This window comes from Coloeus monedula, assembly GCF_965178545.1.
Source record: "Coloeus monedula genome assembly, chromosome: 10".
Lineage (NCBI taxonomy): Eukaryota > Metazoa > Chordata > Aves > Passeriformes > Corvidae > Coloeus > Coloeus monedula.
The window spans coordinates 901731-929047 of record NC_138790.1 but is presented as its reverse complement, the minus strand read 5'-3'; the positions used below and the strand labels follow the sequence as shown (position 1 = coordinate 929047).

The 27317-nt window shown below is 40.3% G+C and overlaps 1 protein-coding gene across 1 annotated transcript in view; it reads right to left on the bottom strand.

Moving 5' to 3' along the window:
* STAG1 (STAG1 cohesin complex component) overlaps window positions 1–27317 on the bottom strand; it is a 168790-nt gene that overhangs the window by 95640 nt on the left and 45833 nt on the right. The window contains exons 4-5 of the mRNA XM_082288099.1: window positions 22130–22294; window positions 10584–10680 (exon numbers count right to left, since the gene is read on the bottom strand). Coding sequence (XP_082144225.1) covers window positions 10584–10680; window positions 22130–22294 — 262 coding nt within the window. The remainder of the gene's footprint in view (window positions 1–10583; window positions 10681–22129; window positions 22295–27317) is intronic.

The following is a 27317-nucleotide window of genomic DNA, read 5'->3' as shown; positions in this document are numbered from 1 at the left end:
TCAACCTTCTCACTATTCTGAGCAAAAAGAATACTGTCACTGGCCACTTACACAATTTACTAAATTATAAAACAAGATATGAAAACAAATTGATTCCTTTCCTCTGAACCCAAAAAGAATGTGGTCTGCTGAGATTCTACTGATGGTGCCATGCCAGGATGCAATGATGATGTCTAGACAGGCCTAACAGTTGAGTGTATTTTCTTCTCTCTTTAAATGCAAATATGTCAGTGCATGTGACTCTCTGATTTGAACTGGTGGATGAAAAACTGCCTGTGACCCAGCAGTTTGTGCTCCCAGCCCACAGAGCCCCTGTCCCAGGCTCATCCCACAGCACGAGCAGCAGGCGAGGGAGGGGATTCTCCTCCTCTGCTCAGGTGAGGCCCCACCTGCAGAGCTGCCTCCAGCCCTGGGGCTCCCAACACAAACAGACCTGGAGCTGCTGGACAGAGTCCAGAGGAGGCCACGAAGCTGCTCCAGGGCTGGAGCCCCTCAGCTCTGGAGCCAGGCTGGGAGAGCTGGGGGTGCTCCCCTGGAGAGGAGAAGGGTCCAGGGAGAGCTCAGAGCCCCTTCCAGGGCCTGAAGGGGCTCCAGGAGAGCTGGAGAAGGACTGGGGACAAGGGATGAGGGACAGGACAAGGGGCAGTGGCTTCCCACTGTCAGAGGGCAGGTTTAGGTTAGATATTAGAAGAAATTGTTCCCTGTGAGGGTGGGCAGGCCCTGGCACAGGGTGCCCACAGAAGCTGTGGCTGCCCCTGGATCCCTGGCAGTGTCCCAGGCCAGGTTGGACAGGGCTTGGAGCAACCTGGGACAGTGAAAGGTGTCCCTGCCCATGGCAGGGGGTGGCATGAGATGGGCTTTAAGGTCCCTTCCCACCCAACCCATTTTACAGCTCTGTGAACTGCAAAAATCACTTGAGATTTTTGTTTTGTTAGGCCACAGCTTTAGAATGCAGATCAGAAGTAAATTGTCTTCAAAGGTCCTAAAGACAGAATTTTAATGATATCCACTATGTGTCCTAATGATGGAGAACAAGAAGCAAGAATCTACAGCTGGTTCTAAACAGTAAGTAAAACTGAGACACATAAAATACAAAATTCTTGTTACAAGACATGGAGTTAAGAGTAAAAAGATCACTGGGCAACTGGACTGTACCAGTAACTGCTGCCATTTCCATTCACCAATAGTTTCACACTCCAAAAGTGACACAGGTGCCAAGATCAGAGAGGCCAACTCACAGCTGCAGCCAGGATGGTGTGGGATTCCATGCCTTTTCTGGTTGTCAAACAATCTCAAAGGAGTACTTTGAGGACTCTGGCTGAGCTCCCTTCAAACATATCACGTGAGCAATATCCCTGGAACCAAAGGAGCTCCCTACAAATACACTGTGGCACACACAGCTGTGTCCATGGGAAACACATATGCTCTACTTGGTGAGATTCTCTGCTTCTTTTGGTTCAAAACTTTGGCAAGAAAAACAGGGACTCTTGGTAAGTCCAGCTCTAATTGTGAGAAAGTACTTCTGGTTTTATGGAGATCTGTGGAAATAGACTCACCTGGTATCTTAAATTTTGCATTTTTCAGTTTCTCCACCACAAGGAAAAAACTAGCAGTTTACAAGGGAGGCTGTGAGAACACAGGAATAACAGCAATACTTTGTTAACCTTAAAAGATGTTGTTTTCTTGAAGTACATCTGCCTCCTCTTCATCAATGAAAAAAAAAGTCACTTTGAATGGCTAATTAAAGTGACTTGAAGAATATAAGATGGAAATCAAAGTGTGAGGTAAAGAAGGTTTGAACCAACAGTACAGAAAATTGCCATTATTTGTCACCACAAATTGAAATTCCACTATATCTATATCTATGTGACTAATATATACAGTTTGTTTTCACTCTCATAAATTGCTAAAAGTATTTCTAGGCCCTTTTTCCTAAGTCACATGAAATTTTAAGTTATCCAGAACATTTATTTCAATAATGATGAAATAAACAAAGAGTAGAGATTGTGGTAAATCTGACAAACGACATTAAAGGTTTTTCAAAAAATGATGTAATGACTTTGTAGAAGCCAATTCCCACAAGAGATGGTGCCTATTAAAGGCCAGTGACTGCTCCTGAAGGAAAGGGCTCTCATCAGCCCAAGGTGCTTTAGGCTTCATCCCTTTACACCCAGGGCCAATGCTACAGGTAGGGAGGGCCGACACCAGGAGTCCAAAGCTGAAATTTAAGCTACTGGTGTTACCAGAAAGAAATGCAAAACTCTACACCTGTGTCTGAGCTGATGACAGCCACCCAAGAACTGGGCTTAGCTCTGCTGGGCTTATCAGTCCTTCAACAAGGGAACAGAGGCTGCTGGCCAGGGGACTCCTGGCTGCTCCTGCAGGGTTTGGGAGCACTTTTGTACAACTTTTGTACCCCTTCCTACCCTTCCAGGCACCCAGAAACATTCCACCACGCTTCCTGCTCCACACAAATAAGGAAAAGACAAGGGAAGGGCTATTTACACCATTCTGCCCTGTAATGAGTTTGACTCCAGCTGTGGCAGAAAATGCTGTAACTTCCAGTTAAAAGGACATGACCAATTGTAGGGCTCAGCTGGTCATAGTTCAGGTTAAAGACAACTGAGGCAATCTGATCAGACTGATATAAATAAGGAAAGAAGCAGGCAGTGGTGGAATGTGAGCAGGACTGGATCTGCTTCAGAGTCCACATCTTCCAATTTGGCTCTTCTTTGAAACCCAAGCTTTTTTTTTTTTCTCTATCCAGCTACTACTGAATGCCTGCAGATTAAGAGAATATTGGATTTGGTTTAACCACTTCTTTGTGCCAGAGAATACCACTTTTTCATTAGGATACAGATCCTTTTAATCATCCCCATCTCCTTCTCTTCAGAAGTAATTACTGCAGTGTATCAGCACTGCACTTAATCAAATAAGTCTATGGCTTCATTAATGCAAAGGAGAGAGAACCATAATCACAGTGTTTGCTGAGGGAAATGTCATTTTTGCAATTTAATTCCTACCCTTGGTCTGCAAAAAGTCTGACTAAACCTTCAGCAGAATTTGCATCTTTGAAAGACCAGAGACATGAGTACTTTTCCAATTTGTAATCCAGTCAGAAAAGATCTAAGATCTAGCGGTGTTCAGTTGCTTTTCATAATTAGTTCTTGTCTTCACAGGAAGCACCTGTCATCTACAATAAATCCAGCAATGTATCTCACACACAGCTAGCAAACTCATATACTGACATCATTTGTTCACGAGTCTTAGAGTAATACTGTCAAAAATAAATGAGACTAAGGCTTTTGCTCCTCTGCTTAGTACAGAGGGTGTTCCTCCTGTGATGAATTTGCATAATACAGAAAAAAACCATAAATAAAGAGGAAATGGCCCAGATCTGGCTATGGCAGCAACTATTTGGAATCATTAACACTGAGAGGTATTTACTGCTCTTCTCTTGAAAAGCTGTAGCATTAAAGCACAGTCTGAGAGACTCCTCAAGTTTTATCTCTGTAGTCATGTGAATAGTGCTATTTTCCAGATCAATATAGATGTAATTAAATTAATATAGTGGAAAACAGGCAGTAGTATTTGAACTCCTTGCACAATTTATCTCCAATGAGCAGTGCCAAAAGTCATTTTACAAGCTCTGAGTTTACTTAGTAGTGCACAGGGGCAGAACACAGACTTTGTTCCAAGCTTACAAGGAGTGCTTTCATTTTCAGCAGAGGTTTGAACTTGCACAGAACAGTGCAGAATTCATTTCAAAGCTAATTTGTCTTTCATTACATTATACATTTGATCTAAAATACTCTAGTACCACAAGTTCTGTCAATTAATTAAATCAATTTATTTTAAGTATCTGAAAGTTTATATTAATTCATACCCATAAATTAGTTACTAGCTGATTTTAAGCCAGCTCCCTTTTTGGTCTGCTGTCATATATGCAAGGTGAACAGTTCAATATATTCACGTAGCAAGTAATAAAGAAAAATATGTTTGGTTTGAATTAGTGTTGCTCCTGTTACCAGTTCATAGAGGGAAACCTTGGACTGCAGTCAGAACTCAGCACAGCAGGTATTTAATTCAGATTTTCAAACCACAAACCAGTGTGCCCTTCCTTCATGTCTCCTGCACTGAAAGTAAATTCCTATGGCTTTTCCCCACTCATTTCTGAAAGTAGCAAGATACATCTTTTGGGAGAGAGCTGCCATTAGTTCACAAGTGACTACAAAATGTGTTGCACTACTTCAATGCTTTTTTACACTTTCAGATGGGATTTTTTTTTAAATTTTTCAACACTTCTCATCCCCAGAAGAGTTAGTAACGTGCAAAGTTTAAAAGAATTGTTAAAAAAATTGTAAATACTTTTCTCATAGCCAAAGAATCTTTGAAAAACTAAAGAAGAGGAAAAAGAAACAGCAAGGAAGAAAGAGTACATGAGATGACAAGTACAAATACATTCAGCAGCAAACAGGAAGAAACAGTGAAAACCTTTTTGATTTAAAACTATACACACAACAAAACCAAAGCTTTAATTTCCAGAATGTCAACAGATGTTAACTATTTGTACCTCTTCACAAAAAATTGATTTTGATGTAACCATATTAATTGTCAAGTGTCTGATATAAATTTTTTAACCCTACCTATCTTTATTTAAAGAACTGATGAAACATTTAATGTATGCCTGGTAATCTGATTTACCTTCTACCCCAGCCATTTGCATCTTATTTTCAGTTTGAATTTTGTAAGCTTTCACTTCAAGATAAACACACTGTAAAAATTACCTCAAGGCTCAAAAACAAGAAGTACAAAGTTCAGCTCTTGTTTATCTACACCACACATGAAATTAAGGCATTTCCATCCTACAGTCTTATCTTCCCATTTTTGAATGTGGTTAACAGCATGTTTTTTAACTGCTTTATAGTTATTGGGGTGCATTTATTTCTGTATACTATGCATACAAAATATTTTAGAAATCCTTGACATTGCTATGACTTAAATCCTACACAAGTAAGTAACACTTTTTCAAAATGTGCATTAGTTCTCTCTTTGCAACAGTCTCCCTTCTATTCACACACTGAAAAGGGATTTTGCTGAAGAAACTGTGACAAAGCAGACTTTATACCCTTAATAAAAATACAAGCTCCAATGCAATGAATTGCATTGTTTTCTAATTTGGTCACAATGCAAAATATTTATGATACCAACTTCTTAATAATAACTGAATGACTGAAGAGATAAAGCTTTTTAACACATGCCAAAGTCAGCAACATTTCTCACTCTCTGCAGTTCCTTGCAAAAGGCCCATATGCAGGAAATCAGATTTACCCAAGTCTTCTTTGTGCTCTGTAACATCCACCTGTACAGGACGATGATTCCATCGATCACAAAACAAAACCATGCACAAATCATTTTTTTTAGACCATTTCTCTAATTACCATGTTATAACCCCTATTAAAATATTATTAATCACAGTTAATAACACTATTTCCTGGCTAATTTGCTTTCTGGAATCCTTTCCAAAGCAAAACACGCAAAGCTTGTTCACTGCTTTTGCCAGACCATATAGTGGCCACTCAATGCTGTTTTTTCCTGGTTTTAGCCTTCAATTTCCTTTGGCAAAGCAGAAATCTATTTGTTTGCCCTTAATTAAGTTCACAGAGCATTAAGAAAAACCAAAATGAGCAAGCTAACTCAGAACTCCTGCACTTATTGGCTCAGTTTGCACCATTCAATCAGAATTTGACAGAGGATCTAGAATAGGTGAGGAACAACCAGGCACTCAAGGATGAAGAGGGAAGAGAGTGTGGCACCCCAAGTGTTTGATTCACAGGAAATGTACCACAAAGGAATCTGGCTTTAAGCCCTGGGGAAAGAGTCATGGACAGGTCTCTGCTTACTCACAACTGAGAAAAACCCAGCCTTAAGCAGCACCAGCAATCCAGGCCGAGAGGTGACAGCTGGAATATTTGCTCATCAATGACTGATTCCACACAGGAACCCAAAGGGAAGATTCTGTACGAAAAATAAAGAATGAGAAAGATCATATCAAGAAAATATATTACTTCTCTCAGCAACTAAGGACAACTTCAATGTGCCAATTCAAAAAGCTGCAGTTAAGAAACGGAGAGCCCCTTACAGTCCAGAGGAGGCTACAACACCACCAGGAATTTAACAGGAAGGGAGTTGCACCAGTTTGGTTCCATCAGCAACCAGTGTTTCACAGCTGTCTGATAGAGGCAGGAGAGCAAGTGGCAGCAGTGCTCAAACCACTTCTGAAAACCTGTTTAAAAATGTACAGGTTTCTGGCTTACCCAGCAGAAAATAAAGGAGAGGGAAGGAGATGGATGGGAGAGAAGGAAAGGGAATAATTCCACTGTACACTTGAAAGTAGTCAAGTAGTTTCCTCTTCAACTACGTGAGACCCTTTTCCCCTGCAGAAGAAAGCTTCTTTTCTCCCATGGACTCAGTGGCCAGTTTTCCTTCACAGCTCAAGAGGCTGTTCCAACCACTAATTGCTTCTGGTTAGGAAAAAAAATATTTATTCCACAAGCATGGCTCTCTGCCTTTAAAATGTAGGAAGGTCAGAGTGCTCAAGGAGCTTTCTGTTTGTTTTCCATCAATAACAGAAGGCATGAGCTGACAGCCATGCAGATACCCAAGTCAGCTCTAAATCCAGGGAGCTCCAGAAATGGAAACAGCCTGGTTGTCATAGCAGCAGAGCAGGATACCTGAGCTAATTATTCAGTCTGAGAGGCAGAGCTAATTAGCCCTGTTGCAGCATCACACTGACACAGTTATAATCCTTCTGGGACCTCACACACATATTGCTGATTAGACATTTCAGTTTGCTTGCAACCAGCTCAAGAGAGCTCGGCACTCAAACTGTGCTTTACATAAACATTCAAAAGAAGGAGAGAAAAAAGGGGGAAAAGCAAAAATATCTTCCTACAAAGAAGAAAGCAATGGAAAAGAACTCACAAAACCCCCCAGAAAACTCGGAACACTGGTCTGCAATTCTTCTGCAAGGGAGGAGGGTGCCTGAATCCACAGTGCTGCAGACCAAAGCACAACACTGGAGATGGAAATCTCAGTAGTGTGGATACACCTCCACCCCCAGTCCAGTGGCACTTAATTGAAAAAGGTCTTTATCATTACAACAAGCTAACATCAAAAAGTTCCCTGTTACCTAATAATGAAAACTCTGAAATTTTGCTCCTGACTTAGAAATAAGAAAGTAAATACAACACCACCTGCTTTGCAGACTGTGAATCCCACAGAAAATAAACACCTACTACCAACAGACCTACCTGTTTTATTTTCAAGGACTGCAAACAGCATTTTTGCTGGTTTTCCATGAAGAAGTAGTATTTTAACACTTACCTTTTCACCTTTCTAAGGCACTCTCTGATATAAGATCCTCCCTCTAAAAGCAACACATTTTAAAAGGGTCAGAAACAAAAAGTGAATGGGTGAATGTATCAGTCCTTGTTAACCATTTTTCTGCCTCAGAAATTCAACATAACACAACGGAAAAGACTACACAGACAAGCTGTGAAAGGCAGAGACTTTTTTGTACTCTCCAAGGAAAAAAACAAGCAAGACAAAGAAAAATTCTTTACATAACCATTTCACTTCTTCGTAATCAAAATTAGCAAAGGCAACATATGTACAGATTGAGCAGGCAAACTAGAGGAAAGATGACATGACAAGTGACCAGCTCCCATGCAAATCTGCTTATTGAACTGAGATGTTTTGACAGTCCAATACAAGAAACTTCTCATTTACATCAAATAGCACTCTAAAAACACACAAAGATTACTGGAGTCACACTAAAACCTAATCTCCTACGTCTTTAATGGACACACATTAAATAGATACTCAGAAGAATCGAAAAAGGACAGACATGCTTGAATATTTGGTGTATATTTATTGATTTTTAAATTGCACAGATCTTTTATGTTCACCTGCAAAGGTCACTAGTTTAACAATTGTTAGTATTAACAATTTCCATAATATGCCTGCTTACTCATATTTACAAGAGATCACTTCTCATTTCAGCAACAGCTCTAAACAAAGCTGGAAGATGCCAAGAGGTTCACTCAAGCATCTGTGCTGCCCAAGAGAATGGGATAAATACATAGAAATCAATGTTTCTAAACAGAAAGGTATTTTTTCAGGGTCAATAGTGTTGCTAAATAAAACAGTTTGGTGCCTCAATGATTTCTAATTAAAGCCAGAAAATGGGCACACACTCTTCACCTGCTCAAAACTTTTCAAAGACACGTCAAGCTAAATGTACTTTACATATATTTAGATATCAAGTGTTGAAATGGTAGATTTATAAACCTAGCATCACACTTTCCTGAGAAACTTCCTTCCAAGTTAGTTGTCCTCCTCCTTTCAGTTACTGATCACAAACTTAGATATATTATCAGTCAGTATTTAGATCCAACTTTGGGAAAGAAGGCTGGAGAATCCAAGACAGTGTTAGTGGAGCAAACTGGAAAGAAGAAAATTAAGGAAGATAAAGCAGTCATTGAGATTCAGAAGGGGTTGTTATTTATCAAAAATAAAAATAAGCAAGAATGTCAATGAAGTCTCTAAAGGGAAATAAAGATGTCATAATATATGATCTTCCCATGAAAAAGAATCTTGGTCTTCCTCACAAAATACAGAACAACACCTGACTTCTCATTTCCATTAAGGAGAGCTTAGTATGCACTTTACCTTAAGTGGACTACCAATAAAATCCACTCTCTTCTGATAAGCTCTTACTAATTCTAGAAAACAGGCATATTACTGGAAACTGGAAAGAACTGCACTGTTTGCCAGGATTTTAACCCTGTTCTGCAGCTGTTACTGGGGCCACTGCAAAAATTCCAACCCAGAAATAAATCTCCCAAACACGCTATAGACTTGGGGGTAATTTTTGCTTCCTTTCTCCTGGCATTGCTGTTTGGGACCACAAGGCACTGAAAGCAGCTCAGCAGAGATACCCCTGGGGATACAGCAGAGCACTGAAAATGGCAAGTCACCATTCAAAGAAAAGCCAAGTGAGTCGATGACATCAGACACTCGCAGCGCTGCTGCCTCCCAGCCAGTCACAGAAAGCTTTTCTGGGAAGCACTTGCTCCAGCAGCATATGGCTGACAGTGGGCATTCAGCCTGCATCACTCACCAACAAGGGGTTTAAAATATAGGAATCTTATCAGAGTGCTGCTTTCTCTAACGAGGAGAAAGAAAGGGAGAATAAATGAGAGAGCAGCAGGGGAATGAAGATATTTATGACATGCCTTCACCAAAAGCTTGCATCAGCAAGAATATAAACACATGGCCGAGGATCCCTTTGGTTTAATGCTGCCCAAATTCTTACAAAGAAGCTTGTGGGGTTGCTTTTTTTCATATACACCTTCAGGAGAGAGTTAAATAAAAAGAAAAAGCACACAGAATACAACTACTTGCACATAAGCTGCCAAACACAACTGAAAAATGTTTCAGGGGTTCTGTGTGAACAGTGCAGACATTGACACAGGCTTGTAACCTAAGCCCTAACCTTCAGCCCTTTCACAGAATGCTCCCAGGGCTTCAGTCTTTCCTGTCATCCACAAAATAAGTTTCTTTCCCTCAGCTATGAAAAAGGGCTGCTGAAGATGCTGATGGTTTCTATTTCTTTTCTCTGATGCTTTTAACTACTCAAGACTTCACCTTATACTTAAGGAGGAAGAAAAGGGACTTCTACCCAGACCATTTGATGCCTAAAGGTGTATTCCCACATCAGATACAAAATGAGCAAGAAGAATTTCTGAATTGTGGGTTGTTTTCAACACTACTCAAAGTAAATTCTAGGAAGCATCAGAAAACAGTAAATAATTTGGTCCAGGGCACTACAGAGAGTGTGGAGCTCTGTCTTTGTCTCTTTTCAAGGCTGAGTTAACTGAAAAAAGACAACACATGAAAAATTCATTAGAAGGCACAGTGTGGCAACAGAATGCTAGAAAGGCTGACTGCTGCATGCCTGGTAAAGGAGACTGCTTAAATAGGGTATGAAAGGCAGGGCACTCGCTGCTGACGTGATAAAGTATCACAGAGGAAAAAATAACACTGCTGCTTCATCCACAGGAAATCTTTCTTGCTAATTGAAGTCAACCGAAGCCTGACTCCTTCCTCTTCAGTTAAAAAAAAAAAGAAATCCTAAAAAGAAAGAAAAAATATCAAAGCTAAGGTATAATTGCCTACAAATTTTTGCAATTTAAAAATTGGGAAGAAACAGAAAGGGGAAGTAAAGGTACGCCTACCTGGAGTACCAGATCTTTTGGCTCCTGCTGCTGATGAGTAGAGTGTCTCTGTGAGGATTTGAACACTTTAGCATGATGACAGGAAAGTGAGAAAAAGAAAGGGTAGCCCTTGACAAACAAGCTTTAAATCAAGTTATTCTGGAATGCAGACAATACTTCTATACAAACCATGCACATGAGGAGCACCAATCCAAGTGTCTCCCCCATCTTTACCAGCATTTGCACTAACACACGTTTGTAGGTCAGATTTATTCTATACAACTTGTTTCCCATGTTCTGTACCTCGACATCCTGAACACTGGATAAAGAAGTTGATTAAATCCAGAAGTGCTATGTCCCTGTCTTGTTTATATGATTCAATCCAGTCGTCCACCACAGACTGTCAAGAAAAAAAGAATACTTATCAGAGACTCTTAAAAAGTGTTTTATTAAAGGCAAATGACTTATTCTTTTCAGAATATAATTTCATAATTGAGCATTTATTTTGCATAATTATACATGTGTACAAATTCAGAAATCTATGCACCTTCTCTCAAGGTGGAGACAGAACAAATATTCTTAGAGAGCAGAACTATATGCATCATTTTCTGGTATTATATTGTATAAACACAAGTTCAAATTGAAATTACTGTAATTCCTCAAAACTACTTAGAGTATTTTTTCAGTTTTAAAATTGTGTTGAAAAAACCAGACACAGTTACTCCACTCAGAATGACCAGAAATACTTTGGGATAAACACTGATTTTATATTGCATAGTGAACATCTCAGTATTTATAAAGGCCAAAGTAGTACATCAGTCACTCAGGAACACTGTAAATAGTTCAGGAAGACAAAATATAATGAGGAATACATAGTAAATAAAATAGTAAATAGTAAATAAACATAGTAAATAAAATAAGACACAGAAGCTGGACTTAGGGTGTTTGTAAGCCACCTGGATCACAGGATAGGAAAGGACAGGATCAGCCAGTTTTAAACTACCCTCAGAACTACAGGCAGACAGGAGATATTTTTATCATCTCTGATATTCCAAGTTCCTCAGCTACCTAAACACTATAGGTAAGGAATTGTGTATATTTAATGTAATCAAATATTATGCTTTACTTATTTTGTGAGGAAAAAACCAAACCTTTCTGTTCTGCACATGCAACAGCATTCATTAGGGAAAGCTTGATTATGTTATCAGAGTACACCTTGCAAATGGATTTGTTTATTCTGGACAGTTCAAGTCTACAATGAATTTCTATAAAACTAATTTAAAAAACCACACACATATACCAACACCCACCATGCCCACACAATGGCTTCTACCGTGCTGAAAAGGAATCAACAGGAAAGACAAAAAATCCAAACAATTTGATCTCTTAGAAAAATCTGCCTTTTTCTTAATTAGTAGCTCTAAGGAGGGATCTTGAAAAATCCCTCTGCAATTTCCAGTTTATCCAAGTGCAAACTCCCAAGACTACCAGTGGGCCTTTGGTGGGTGTATGAGGAAAAGGGAGCAGCAAACCAGTTGTGTATGTACCAGAGACACACAGAGCTCTGAACTGAGCCAAAGCACTGCACACATCACCACACTCACCCTCGAGCCAGGAGAGACTAGCAGTACTACCATGTTATCCAACAACCAGCATGAATCTCAAAACATTCAATTTGCCAGGAAACTCAGTTTGCACAAGTTTTGCCTCCCCCCCCACACACACACCCAGTAGGAGAAGCAATTTTACAAAGGGGTCCATCTGCTACTTAGAAGAAATTAGAAAGCAACTCTTGGCCTCTAAACTAAGCTTTAAACAAGTTGAGGAAACAAGAAGCAGCAGCACAAAACCAGTTATCTAGAATGTTATCTCAGTGTTATTTTATCACAAATTCAGACCTGTTCCTGGAAGTATCAATCATTTCAATCAATCAGCAAAATTCTCCAGGGCACATAAACCAAATGTAGCCAAATGCAGAAAGTATTTACTACACCAAATATTGACAGAGCTTAATGACCAGGCTGTTGGTGTACTACCAATTTACGAGATTTGTTTGAACAGCTCTACTACTGTAGATATCAGAACAACATGCAATTGCCAGCAGCTGTTTTTTACACTAAAGAAAATAGCAGCTGTGCTGGGTCAGACAACAGGTTCACCTGCCCAACAGAGCTTATACATGTAGTGAAAAGCATAAGAAAAGGGCAAGAATACACTGATATTTCTGAGTTACTCTTCAAGACCCTTAAGACCCCAGAAAATTTCCTCTCTCATGGATGTGTCTGTCTAAACCAGCTTTATATTGATATCATCTTGCAGCAGTGTGCAAGGGTTAATTATTCACTGCAAAATAAAAGTATAATTGTGTTTTAAACTTGCCAATTGTTAGATCTATTTGATGTGACCCAATTCTTATGAAACAAGAAAAAACAAACCCCAAGGCCCTGTCTGCATTTTCCTTATTTCCATCTGGTCACCTCTTTCCAGGTAGAACAATCCTACTCTGTGCCATGTGGCTTGCCCAGAAATAATGCCCTATCTTTATCCTTCCCCCCTCTCATCACACATCTCTTGACAGTTTCTGAAGTCTACTACATTCTTCTTTGAGCCTGGGAAATCTCAGCTGCTTCTCCTGAGTGTTAATAACTAGCTCCCCAGCATCTGTTCATTATGCACTGCTGAGTTTCACAGAAAACACTCCCCCTGGAAATAAGGCCGGCCCAAGAAATTCCCTCCCACGTTCAGTCTTACTCCTGTTTGTTGCTACAACACACTGCCCCTTCAGCCATACCACTGCAACTTCTCCTGGACTGTGCTATATATACTGCCAATGAACCCATCTGGACTTAAGAAAAGGGGGAGCCAAGGGAAGAAACTTGAAGGAATGAATACCTTTAAATGTTGCTTCTGTTTCTTTTAAACATTTATTTGATTTTTGCAGCGCTACCTCAAACTGCAGCATCAGTGCAGCTCCTCTCACTTCTATTTTCTGTCTCTTGTACAAAAAGAACTGTGTGGGACACACTGTGTCCTTGGGCACTGGGGGCCCACTCTGTCCTACCAGTGTGCCACTTGCATTTTCAATCCAGAACCACCATGCAATTTAGAGAAAAATAAAGACAAGTGGCTCATCTCCAGACTTGGGGACCAGACTTGAGGCAATGCAGAGTATTCCGTGGCAGCAGTAGATAAGAAAAGCAGAAAAATCAGAGCGAAGGTTCTCAAGAGGGATTGCAGGCAAAGACTGTCTGGACCTCCCAGAGAACTGACAAAGCTGTAAGTAAAATGTGAATTTGTGGGTAGGGTTCATTTTATCTCAGCTGACATGCCCTCAGTGCCTTCACACTCAGCAGTGTGTGTGACACGCGTGCGGCCAGCGCTCGGTGAGCTGTGGGTGCAACTCCTGCCCTGAGCAGGTACGTGTGGACAGCTGAGAGAGCTCCTGCTGCACAGTGCTTGTGTTCACCCCAAGAGAGCCCCACTGCCTGAGGGGCTGTGGGTGACAAGTCACATACAGGCACCTGACCTGCCAGCATCAGCACAGAGCCACTCAAACTGCATTCACTAAGCCCTAAAAATCAGTGTCCCAAAATAACACCCACACGCTCAGCCCCTTGTGTACACTTGGCAAGCTTGATGCCTAATTTTCTTCAAGATTACAGTTTAAGGCAACAGGAGATAATGAAGCCAGACTACATATGCTACAACAGTTGGAACTTAATCAAACTGTTGACTTTTGATGTAACAGAAAAGAGCTATAAAAACTGAAAACACGAGATGAAAAAATAAAAACGACACACATCAGACCCAAAAGAGAGACAAGTATCAACTGAACCAAGACAAAACAGCAGTAATCCAAATACCAGGAAAAAAGGTTGAATACAAGCAAAAAAGAAATCAAACCACAGACAGCAGTGTAGCAAATGGTGTAACATGCAGTCCTTGCCAAAAAATTGAATTCTTTTGCATAAATATGCATAGAGAGAAGGACTCCTATTAAAAACAAGGATTTCTAACCAACAGGCCCCAGGTTACAGCAAACCCTCCAAGACGATTTTATCTTGCTGGCCACCTCCATCCAGATCCCACATTTTCAAGAGCTTCTCATACATAATCCAAGAGCAAACTCAGGGAAATGACCCACATTTGCTCATCTTGCCCAGATACCTTTTGCTCTTGCCCCTCCCTGTCACCTGTCCCAAGCACAGATCATTTAACACCTTGAAGGCACATGTGGTGACAGAAGGCAAGAACCAGGTGGCCCTTTTGGAAAGGAGGCAGCTACAAGCAGGTTCCATCCCCCAGAATTCATCCCCACAAATCTCCTTGCTCACTTCCACAAAACACTTAGGAAAGAAGGCACTAAAGACTGCAGAAGCTGCTCCAGTGGTACCCATCTGCTTCCAGATGTTTTTACCTTCAGATGCAGTGGGGAGCATGGATTTACCATGTGGAAATGTGCACTTACATGCTGTGCATGAAACACATGATAAATTCAGCATTCTGGGGAGGCACAGGATCTACAGGACATGTGCTGCAGCCTGCCCAGGGGCAGCACATCCATGCTTTTGGGATTCACCAACTTCAAGGCACACACATACTTGGCAACAAGCTCAGTTACACAGATAAAACCTCCAGGTAACTCCAGTAACACCAACAACCCTCCTCCACTCCCTGCTGTCAGGACACATCTAGACAAATACACACACATGTTATATACATATACACAGACACACACATGCACCACATCTCTGGGTCAGTCACCAAGTCCATACAGGTATGTTACAAAAATGAGACTCAACCATTTTTTTTTATTATGAAATTGCTTCTATTCTTATGAGAACTTAGTAAAAAAATCAAGGTTTCCTGCAAATGGCAGATGATGTATGGTACAAATACAGTGTCAGTACAAAGACTTTCCAAAGCCTGCAACAGTTTCCAAGAGAATCTCACAGAAATGAACTCTCTGATGAGTCTGTTTTAAGAGCTACCATGGAGCATAATTTGAAGAATATGCCAGGTAAGCAACCCTACAGAAATATGAAGCCTAAATAAAGTCAAGCAAGTAGCAGAATAGATGCACAGTCTGAGTAAACAACTTCAGATCAATCAACTTGGAGAAATATTGACCTTCACATCTCAAAGTCTGCTAAAAGATAAACCAGAAGCGTTTTATGGTACTGAAGAGGAACAGCAGCTCAGGGTTGCCAGTAAAAGCAAGTCTGATGCAATGAAAGAAATAATGAAGCTAGTGATCTTATTTCCTCCTCTAGACTTTGCAGCTATGAATCCATTTCATATTCCTTCAGCGTGAGAGAATTGAGGAGCATTAACTGTTGGAGGAACCAGAGGGACTGACAGCAGAGGACACCTTGCCAGCTTATGTAAATTAGCACAGTCCCACTAAATATTAATGAAAGTTGACTTCAAAAAAAGTTATTTCACAGTTTCAATTAAGTAACAATCTGGCAACAGTGCTACAAACAAAAGTGAAAACAAATGACACCATACACAAAGTGCAAGCTAAAATGGAAGATCAGAGACAACTGTAAACCAAGGCAAATCGAGTATAAAGAACTTGCCAAATAATTTGCCATTTCATACAACTGATCATGGACATGCTTCATTTACCGTGAAAATGAAAGAAAAAAATTACTCTAGAATGGGCGTGCAACATGTTTACATCAAGGTAGGAAAAAATCCAAAAAATCAAAGCTTACACTAACAACTTCTGCCAAAATCCCAAAGTTACTCAAATGAAATTTGAAACTGATCAAAAAAGGAATGCACAGTGAAATTAAATATTTCAATAACTTGTATAAATACCAACCTCAAATAGAAGATAAAAGTAGAAAATACACTTTAACAGATAGTGGGAAGAATTTAGTACACTAAAAATAAGAACCCAGGGAAACAAAGGCAAGTAGTGAGAGACTTAAAACACTGCCTAAATTTTTTTAAGTCAATCTGTTCAGGTTGGCTTTTTAAAAAAAGAATAGAAGCCTTTTAAGGACAAATTTTGTGAAAACTGAAGTAATTACACAGATGGCTGCTGGGGAGAAGGTAGTTCCTAATGTGTGAAAGTATGTGCAATTTAGATGGGGCAGCACACTGCAGGATGAGTGCCTGGCTGCATTCCAAACTGCAGGCAGTAAGTCTAATATACACTCAGTGAAAACCTCCTATCAGGATAACAAAAATGAACTGCAGCTTGAGGACATGCATTTTATTATTTTTCTCTAAGGATAATAATTTCAAATTATGATAGAGTTCATACTTTGCTAACACCTATTATGCACTTCCTGATAAGCCAAAATAATTTTCTTTAAAAAAAAACCCCAAAAATCTCACATTAAGGTAACAGTAAGCAAAGATGGGAAAATTTGTTTTATGCAGTGTCTACCTACATAACTTTTTCTTTTCTGAAGTACAGAGAGGAAAGGAATACAGTCCTAGAAATACTTCTTCCCAATAAAACTAAGGGATTTATACTCTCCATATAGGATTATCTGTTTGGCATTTTGTGTAAATACACATTTCTATGCAGTAGGCTGGGTATTAAATATCACTACACAGGGAAATCAGTGTAACATGTTACACTGAACCATTTGGGAGAAAAAACGCTACCAAAAGGAGAAATATTTCTTCTCTTAGGAGAATCTTAGAATGGTACAGGTTAATTGGCATTACACTGAGTGTGTAAAAGGTACTGGGAAAATTCTGCTTTCAAATGGACTCAAATCACAGGAACTCCTGAGGCTGGGTACTCTTGCCCAGCAGATCCACACTACTCAGGGCAGCAGTTGCTCACCTGAGTGCTCAGGAAAGGTGGGTGCACCATACAGAGCTCTCACCAAGATTTTCTAAGGTGGTACAGAACTTTTGCAGGTGCTCATCTCTCACAGGTGACATGTCACACCGTTTCCAAGCAGCTGTGTCTGTTTAAGCCAAGCCAATCACGGGCATGAATGATGCTACAAAGCACCAAAACTGCTCATGAACACTGAACACGAGAATGAAAAGATACTTAGAGGAGTGCTGAAACAAAATGGAGTTATTCCAGTAAGAGACCCATCAATTCATTAAAACACATGATTCATATTCCTGTGCTAGCACAGTTTGTAACAGGCTCACAGATCACCCCAGAAAAACACCAGCATTCTAGAGAGCAAAAGACTTCTCTGCCTTCAAGTCTAATGAGTATTTTCAGGTACAAATGTTTTCACACACTGCACTACTGGCACTTGTGTTCACATTAACAGCAAAATCATCTCACATCTTATTAAATCACAAGGGAAAAGAAGCCTTGTGTGATGAGTGCAGAAAAATTCATTTGGTATTAAGGGATACTACTCTAATTAATTAATGCTTTGTTTGGTGGCTAAATTGTTCCCAATGTAACAACTATAAAAACACGTACACAGTTTTGGTTTTTTTCTTTTAATTCAGTAGCATACAATCAAAAGCAAAGCAAGATTGGGCTACAGAATCTGCCTAGCAAAGTGAAAATGCTAGTTTAAATGTTTAATAATAGATGCAGTCATTTTGCCCAGTAAACTTGAGAGACTGCATACTCAAACTCCTAAGGAGTTTCTGAGACAATCTGGGGAAACCCTAAGTTATTATCCATCCTTCAAGCTGGAGGATACAGCAGTTAAAATACAGTAACATGCCTTTAACACAAAAAGCATGGGTAATACTTAATGTATGTCTGTATATTATTAATCTTCAAAGACCTTCACTTTCAGAAATAGCTGAGGGAGTCACAGAGATGTGATCCAGCAAAAAACACTTCTAGAGGGAGAAAAGAAACTCAGGGAAGAGAGAGCCATTAAGGCCACTGAGAACACAGACACCACATTGACCCTGAGCTGAGAACAGTCAGAGGTAGGGAGAATCCCCAAAATTCATTTTTGCCACCTTATTCTCTTTCTTAACTGCCACTGTCAGAGACAGGCTGTTGTGGTGCAATCCAGTTACAGCTGCTCTGATGTTCTTAAGCTCAAGCATCTATGTAAAAACACATGTAATTCCTCCTGCATATGGTAGATATGGTTAAACAGTTACTCCAACCAGGAGTAAGTCTGAGCTGCTGCCAGAGATGGACTTCTCAAGGCAGGGTAAGCCTTGAGAAAGCCTTGTATGCTACAAATACAGCTTCACTTGGACTGGGAGGGAACCTCCAAGGTCACAAATCCCCATGTGCATGTAAGAACAGTGAGGAACATCCCTGATTTCTGGAAAGACAAGGAAGAACTGGTGGCACAATGAAAAATTCCATTTCAGCACACTCGATACTTGGATACTTATCTTAAAATGCCTGCTGGCATATAATGGAGCCATATTTATTCTGAACTATGTCTAATCAACAGCAAGATTACCTTTTATTAGCTGAGCATAAGCAGAGGTGGCAATTATGAAAAATTTTTTTCCTCAAAATCAGCCTCTACTCTGTAGTGAACTGCTAACACCAATTAAGGGTGACTGGTAATGAATGGAATATTGGAGAGTCATCAAGGCATAGATCTGTTCATGTTTGGGTACTGAACACCTCCTAAAATTACTGACAATCCATTCTCTCTGATGTTCTGGAGGAACAAACCCCCTTTGCAGACAAGAAAGCAGAACTTCCATGTCTGGTTTGACCAACAGCAGCACAAACTTCATTACAGATAACTGGTCATAACTAACTCAGGAGAAATACAAAATCTGATCTCATCACAAGCTCTTTAGTTCCCTGTCATCTTAACAGCAGGGTCAGAGACCAATGCAGAGATACCTGAAGATTTTAGCTACCAGTCAGTCTCTGCCTGGGTGGCTCAGCTGGAAGAGCAGAAGCTCACCCGAGCCTTCATTCCCACCAGTGGGCAGCTGAGCACATGAGAAATGCTGATAGAGACCATTCTGCCTATGGAAGTTCAGAGTGGGGAAATGCAGAGGATATAGCTGTCACCATAAAAATATAACTAAAAAATAAGTATATGGAAGAGAAAAATGACAAAAAGCAGAAGAGTATCATGTTTGACTATGAACATAAAAACCTCAGAGTCTAAAGAAGTTCTATGAACAGTCTTAATGGAGTAACACTTGAAAATGTACCTGCAGAAAGCATGAGCAGCAGGTCATGTCACACTTCATACACAGAGAGCTGCTGACAGAACAACTCCTGAAGCACTAACTGTACAAAAGGTTACAGAGCAAATGAATACCAACTTAATGTGAGCATCAAAGAGATTTACAGAGTTCAAACAAGACACAAGCAGCACCTCATGACAGAGGCAAAGATTTTATGCAAAGAGCAGCCCTGGAGTTATGCATACTTGAAACACAAAAAATTAAACTGATTTTATTTCCCTGGAAGAAGAAACCTGCAACAAGCCTGAAGAAAAGTAGTAAATGAATCCTGCTGTGAGAAGCAAAATAGAGAAGCTTAAAAGAAGTGAAAATTGAATTCAGCTACAGACTTTCATGAACTGGCATCACAAAGCCAGAAAAATCTAACAACTAAAAAAAATTCTGAGAGCGAACAGCAGGAGCAGGTAGATCAGAAATGAAAGCACATGATTTCCATGTAATGTCAGAACATATTAATTGAATTTTCCTGGGTTTTCATTGCTGGAAGCAAACTTAGGAGCACTAGAAAATAAGTATGTTCATAGTACAGGGAAAGAACTGAATACTGAGAAATAATATGTTCAGCCAAATACAAATATATGGCACTTGTCTGAAAACTGCAATACTGATAAAACTGCTAAAATGACACAAAAAAACCTGCTTCAAACCTATGAAAAACAAAAATGCCAAGCATTCCTGATTGTTACATCAAAATCCCTAAGCTATTATGGAAAAATACAAGTATAAAGAGAAGTATAAGTCTCGTTTACAGAACCCTGGTTTCACACAGGATTATTGTCCAAAAGTGCAAGTTAAAAAGTATTAAATCACATTTTAATTGCATTCTCTTTCCTACTATAGGGCTTCTTTAATTTTTAAAAATATTTTTACCAATGGTAAGTTTTTCAAAGGTGCCCAAGAGCGATGCATGCTCTTGAAACTAAGGCTCAAGTCATTTATGCCTGTTTGCATCCCAGGCCTTCCCTATTCCTTTGCTATTTGTGTGTAATCTCTCCCCTGCTTAGACTGTGCTGTGCACTTTTCCTCCTGCCTGCAGGCTGGGCACATGTGGAGCACGTGTGTGTCTGTGCATATGTGATTTGTGGACACAGGTATGTAAATGGGAATACACAGACACACATCCACCCACACACGCAAATTCTCCACTTCTCAAAACAATTCCTTTGTATCTGAATTCCAAAGGTTTCTTAATGCAAACATGCAGACAATTTTTTGTTTGTATTTAATCTGCAGAAGACTTGTGTCAGCATCTCTTTTGAAACAGAGAAAATGTATCACACACACACACACACACACACACACGCAGAGTTATCAAATATCAAAGCAATCACCCATTCCTTTCTGTTTGGCTTCTGCAAATACCAATAACTCTAAGTCAACTATACTACATAAAGTATATTGTATGTTCTGCACCACAGTAAAACCAGAAAATAGGCTCCAGATGTTTCCTCAATTCCTGCCAAAAACAAAATTTGAAAAAGTGCTGAAAACCAAACAAAGTTGGAAGCTCTGTTGTAGGAAAAAAAGGCACAAGGAATCTGTAGCTTTGTTAGGAGTAAATTTGTTCTGTCTTCACCTACTAGATAAGAAGGGTCAATCCTGAATAAGTGTAAACACAGCAACTATGCAGAACAAAAATTCTCATTTCCTTTCTGTGTATTGCTTCTTTAAAATTACATCTCAGACTTTCCACAGATTCAAGACAGAAAATTTTCAACAACTTTCATTCATTTGCAATACTTGATTCCTCTGGGATTTAAACAGACTTAGCTTTTAGCTACACTAAAGTAATATTGAGAATGGGATTTGGCACCTAATTCTCCTAATTTGTAATTTTCTCATGTTAGCACCAAAACAAACTGATACTGCCTAAGTCCTGTGTTGTTGAAATGCAAAGTAAAGCAGGTTTGCTTAAATAATCCTTGAGAGCAGGAATGACTGTTGGCTTTGGACTGCATGGGCTGAAGAGTGTTTTGGGCCCATTGTTTCTCCTTTGAGTACCAAAACCAAGAGCTGCAGCACAGCAGCTTACTAAAACCCCCAACACTGTCCAAACTAATCCTCTGTGCAGCATCCTGAGGTGACACTCACCTGGCCCCATACATCCTGTAAAGACCTCTGACCTGATCAAAACATAATGGGGTAAGAAACATTTCTAGAGGCAACTAGAACCATCTTATTTATTTTACAATGAAAAATTTGCCTTCAAGATGTATCTGTGTTTTCCCTCAGACTCAGGGAAAGTCTAGGCAAATAGTTTAGCCTTCATCTGTTGCCCTGATGGGGACAGCAGGAATACAAGTTCCAGTGCAAAGGGCTCCAAACTGCTTGTGTGAGCAGGTATTCTTGGAAAAAGAAGTGAACAAAGAAGGCTTGGATCCATCCTTATTTTCATACACTTTTTCCCCATATAAAACTTGCTACAGGATATTCTTTAACGAACTGCTTAATACCAACATATATTTTTAACTTAGGAGTAATGAACAAAATAATGGAGAATTTGAAACACGTGACTTTCTGCCAGATCTGTTGTTCTTCAGAAGGATACACTACAGCCCTCAATCAGAGCCCACTCAGTCCTGTACTTTATCATACACAGTCTGTGGGACCAATGCAGTCATGAGAAAACACCCCTGTTTACAAAAGCACAGCTTAGACTGGACTGCAGTCAGGATACACGGAATTGTGAGGGGGAACACAAGGAGACATTTTACCTGCATAGCACTCTTTCCCAGCTTAACCACCTCAAACAAAGTGACAGGGTCCCCTTCTCCGTTCTGCTGCGGGTGGCCATTGGCTCTCCCACGACTGGCTCCTCGAGCTCCAGCGTCGGCACGCCCCTTGTCCGCTGGAGACTTCCGGGGTTTCTTAGTGGCAGACTGGGCAAAGAAAACCAGCAGAGTGAAAGTTTATTATAGCTACATGTGAAATCACCCAGCGTTTCTTTAGAAATGATCCATAAACATGACATGGTTACACCCTCACACACAGTTATACCCACAAGGACCACGGGATGAGCCAGGCTGGAAGGCATCTCCAGCCTGACCTCCTGCTCAAAGCAGGCTCAGCTATCAAACTCAACCAGGCTGCTCAGGGCTTTATCCAGTCAGGTACATATAACTTTATTTATCAGTAGCTGTTGAGGGACTATTTAAAAGCCACTGCCATGCCAAGGTAAGTAGTGGTGAACTCTCAGTGCTGGAGTAGTGGTTTGTGTCAGTCCCCGTATGAGTCTTACACAACACAGACATTGAGAATAACTGGTGATCCTAACTAATGATCTAAGACAGAAAATTACTGAAAATACATTTGCCATATTAACATTCATTTTCTGTATTTTCATTTTCATGTAACTTTTATAAGAAACTGTGTACACAGTCAGCTCTTCAACACAAATCACCAAATTTGTACAGGCAGATTTAGTAAATCACCATAACAGCCTCTTGCTTCAAATTTTTATGAGTTAAAGCATTTTCCCTTTGAGTCTAAATTATTTAATGTAAATTTTCTCTAGGTTCTTCAAAGTTTTAATCAGGTGGTATAGACACCACCTGTAAAGGCTCACCTACTGAACAGTTTGCTCTGAATTTAGGTCACTTGTGAAACAGAAACAAAGAGAGTTCTGGGGAAAATAACATCAGATTTCTTACTTCCATATTCTATTATTTCTCCCTACTGTGAGGCAGACAAAAGCAAAATCTGCTGTTTTCCACAGAACAATGAAGCTATTTTGAGGAATTATGTTAAAGAAAACAACACACAAGCAAATCAAAGACTACATTTAGGACAGTATCCCCATGGCACCGTTTACTCGAGTACCCTGTCAGCTGAGTTTCTGCTAAAGCTTTCAGTAAAGAACACAAAGTCAACCTTTTCGGTTGCATACTCCAGTGCAGACACTTTGAGAACTATACTGCAGAGGTAAGGGATCTAATTTCTGGCAGAGAGCTGGTAGAAGACAGCCCTGCAGTCCAGCTTTCCCCGTGCTTTAAAAGGGATCACTGCCTTAAAAGGGGTGGGGCCAGAGGGCCAAAGCAAAGGGCAAGGTAGACTGCAACTGCCTCTTGCAAATATTCATTTAAGGACTTGCATAGAAATGCAAGCTGGAAAGCTTAAAATAAAGGTACAATCTCTGTGAAGTTTTTTGGATAACATTTGCACTTAGGATCAAAAGAGTATCTCCCTCAATGAATTTTTAAATATGTGCAAAGCTGCCTGTAACAGCAAGAATATTATCAACATATGAAATGTTTAAGTTCTACTGAGTTCAAAATAGACACATAATCACTATTTATTAAAATGGGAAAGAACTAGAAGTAAATTGACTCTTTTGAGCTATATAATCCATGCACTTATTCCATCTGGGAGACAGTAAGCACTTCACCTAGCTGCAAGGACTGCTAAATGAAAGCTTGAATGCAAACTGATGCCCTCCACAGAAGCAAATGCAAGCCCCCTCTACACTCAGTTTTTCTCAACATGTAATTGAAAAGGAAACGCTGCAAGGATGAAGGGAAAGGAAGTAAGAGATGGATGTGAAATGCACATATCCAAAGCTACCTTGTTAATGAAAGCAATGAGAAAAGCCATCTGTTTGAGTACCTGAGTATGAGGACTAGGACACAGGCTCAAATGTGTAATCACTAGGCATATAAATGCCCATTTCAAATTCCCTTTGTCAGGTATCCTGGGAAAAGGGAGGTGCTTTGACCAAGGCTCCTAGTTTGAATTGGAAGGGTGAGATCAGCCCTCAGACGAGGTACAGAAATAACTGACAGATGTACTTCTGACAAATTACTGGACAAAGCCAGATTCTTCAAAGCCAGATTCTTCTTTTCAATATCCTGGCCCTGAATTAACACCAGATATATTACTGAGTGTACTCAAATAAAACTTCTCTCTGGTGTACATTTTCTTTTGACAATGAGAACATCTCTCAGAGTGGAGAAAACAAGTCTTGCATCTAACAAAAGCCATTCTGTATCCAAGCTGGGGGTAGCCAAATCCAGATGCAGGATCTGTATTGAATCCTGCCTCTAGAGACAAAACAAGTAGACAAGATGCTCCACTCGAAACTGAAAATAATCCAAAATGTGAACTTTCTGAGCTAGGCAAGGATTAACATTGTCTTCAGGTGGAAAGGCACTAGCAAAAGGGCATCCACCCCTCAGCACTTCCACCCAGCAGGCATCTGGCAGGAAGCCCAAGCTCAGTCTCACTCCAGAGTGTGAATATGAAAGCAAGTCTCATCTAGGTCCTCCAGCAACTCTCTGGTGCACTGAAGTTTTGCAAGCACAAGGCACATGGCATTCCCTCAGTCGTTAACACACAACATTACAATGCAGCTGCAAACATTATTTGCACACAATGTCTCTGAATCTACAGCAAGAAACTCTGCAGGCCATGTTGACAGGTTTGAGATTCATACAGGTTCCTGCCTCTGAGCACAAAGTTCAGTAGGAAATCCTACTTCAAAAAGACCAAAGAGACCCATCAGCCAACTGGAATAATCCCCCCAGGGGTTCCTCAACACTGGACACTTCCAATTCAGCTGGACAGGGTGCGCGGGCATCTTTTCTAGATTGTGCTTTTGCTAGACAAGGCTGAACCAAATGATCTGTGGGGTCCCTTCCAGCCTGGTATTCTATGATTCTGTCCCAGGATGGAGACATCCTCCACCACCACTGGAGCAAGTGAAGGAAAAGGAAGGACTGGGACATCCACAGAAACACAGAGAAGACTCGTTCATGATACAGAGTATCGGTGCCATATCTCCAAAGGCAGGGTGCTCTTGGAAATGGAGTTGCAAAAGCCACAAATCTAAAAATTACATTTGGAATTGAGGATGCCAGACACAGGTAACTGTGCATCCCAGAAAGGAGATGCATGCACTCACAGGAAAGGGTGATCCTTCTGCAAAACACAAAAAGCCCCATTCTCTTACACCGTGACGAGCTTCCACACAGAAACAGCCCTGCTGAGGATGAGTGTGGCCCCAGTAAACCTGTCAGACTATCACTGACAGCTGTAAAATGAGATGTTTCATAAGATCAGAGTGCATTTGTGGCAGGTCTGATCCTGTGGATCCACCAAACGCTCATCACAGGAAAGCACAGGAAACACAGAAACTCTGAGTCCTAACAGGAGCAACAATTGTGATTATTGCACACCACTGTACAGCTTTCAGCCAGAAAGTTCCCCCCCTGAAGTGGGTGAATTAAGACTCCCAAAGGGAGGGATAAAGCAGCATGACAAGATAAGAATGCTTGAGGTTTTTTAATCACACACCAAAAAGGTGCTGCTTAGAGCTGAGAGGCTGCAGCAGTTGCATTTATGATTTCACTCTGAAACCCAGGACAGTTGGGCTGGTGTGGTGTCAAAATGGACTGAGGTGCCAAATGAAAACAGAAATTACTGATGATTTTTCAAATCTGTGACAGCAAAAGCTGAGGGTTTATATACACCAGCATTAGGAAATTCAGAAGTTCCAGAATATGCCACAGAAGCAACAACCAAAAACGGCCATATTGATGGTCACATACCTTACCTGTTGCTTTAAGGCTTAAATGAATGCAAACAGGAAACAAAATACTCACCTTGGCTGCAATTAAACTAAAATTATGACAATTCAGGATTTGGTAACAAATTAGCTACACAATACTTTTCCTTTCATGTCTTTAAAATTATCGTGAAGAAAATAAAAGTGACCCACATTTGTAAAATCAAGTAATACAGTGAAAATTAATTCACACACTACCAAAAAAAAAGTGAAAGTGGCTCGACATTTTCCATTAACATTCCCCAAGTTGATGGGATGCAGTTCACAAAGAAATAAAGGCAGTAGAAGGCCTAGAGTCAGTAACTCTGCCTAACACACCACCTGGAAACAATGACCTGTATGTGCATTCACACCATGAGGCATTTAGAGAAAGAAATACCCCATTTCCCAGGGAAGGTGGAAGAAGCTTTTTAACCTCCACTTGAGTAAGACTGAAGGACTTCCCTCTCCAAGGCACCAGCCCCTCAAGAGGCCTTGTGTTCTAAGTTCATGTTAAGTGGAAGAATGGTAATGCCTGAGGTCTTTCTGAGTTAATCCCGATCAAAAAAAGACTATGACACGTTTCATACCATCATCATGTTTATCTGAGAAGGTTCTTGGATTCCAACAGTCCTTTGGACTGTATTGGTCATAGAAACAAACAAGGTGCTCCCTGTGAAAAGTCTCATCCTGCAAATAAAGACAGGTGCAGGTCCCCTAACAGCCAGTGCATCCAGAGCTGCTTCAGCTGCAGCACTCGTGCTTTAGGACACAAAATGCAGAGGCAGTGCTGGGGAGTGGTGGTGCTACTTTTCACCCTTATTTAAAAATCTATCCAGAGCTCTAAAAGTCATCTTAAAGAATCAAGAGAGTATGCTATAAATGCTTGAATGATTTCAATTCTTCTAGCTGAGGCAATTCCTACCAAAAAAAGATTATTTCCACAGAAACATGAAGAATAGACTAGATTGCCAAAAATACAAGAACCACACCATCAAAAGCTTAAAAGGAAAACTTCTAATGCTACAGGTGTCAGGACAGAAAAGTCTTCACAAAGATGCTATAGATGCACTGCATTTCTACTGAACTGCATGCAGACTTCCCTCAGTTTTAAGGGACAGACCTAAACCATCAGGCAGGCAAGCTGAAACAGGACACTGATGTAAATCACACCAACCACAAACCTCCACTGCTACGAAAAGAAATTCTTCTAAGAGGATTCCTCCCTGTTATTAATCAGGACACGTATGACTTAGAACTAGAAGCAAAACTCAATCCCCTGCTGTATCTAACATCTATACTGCAAGATTAAATAAGGCCAGGAATCTGCTGCAAGGTTAAAATTTCCCATATGAATACAAAGA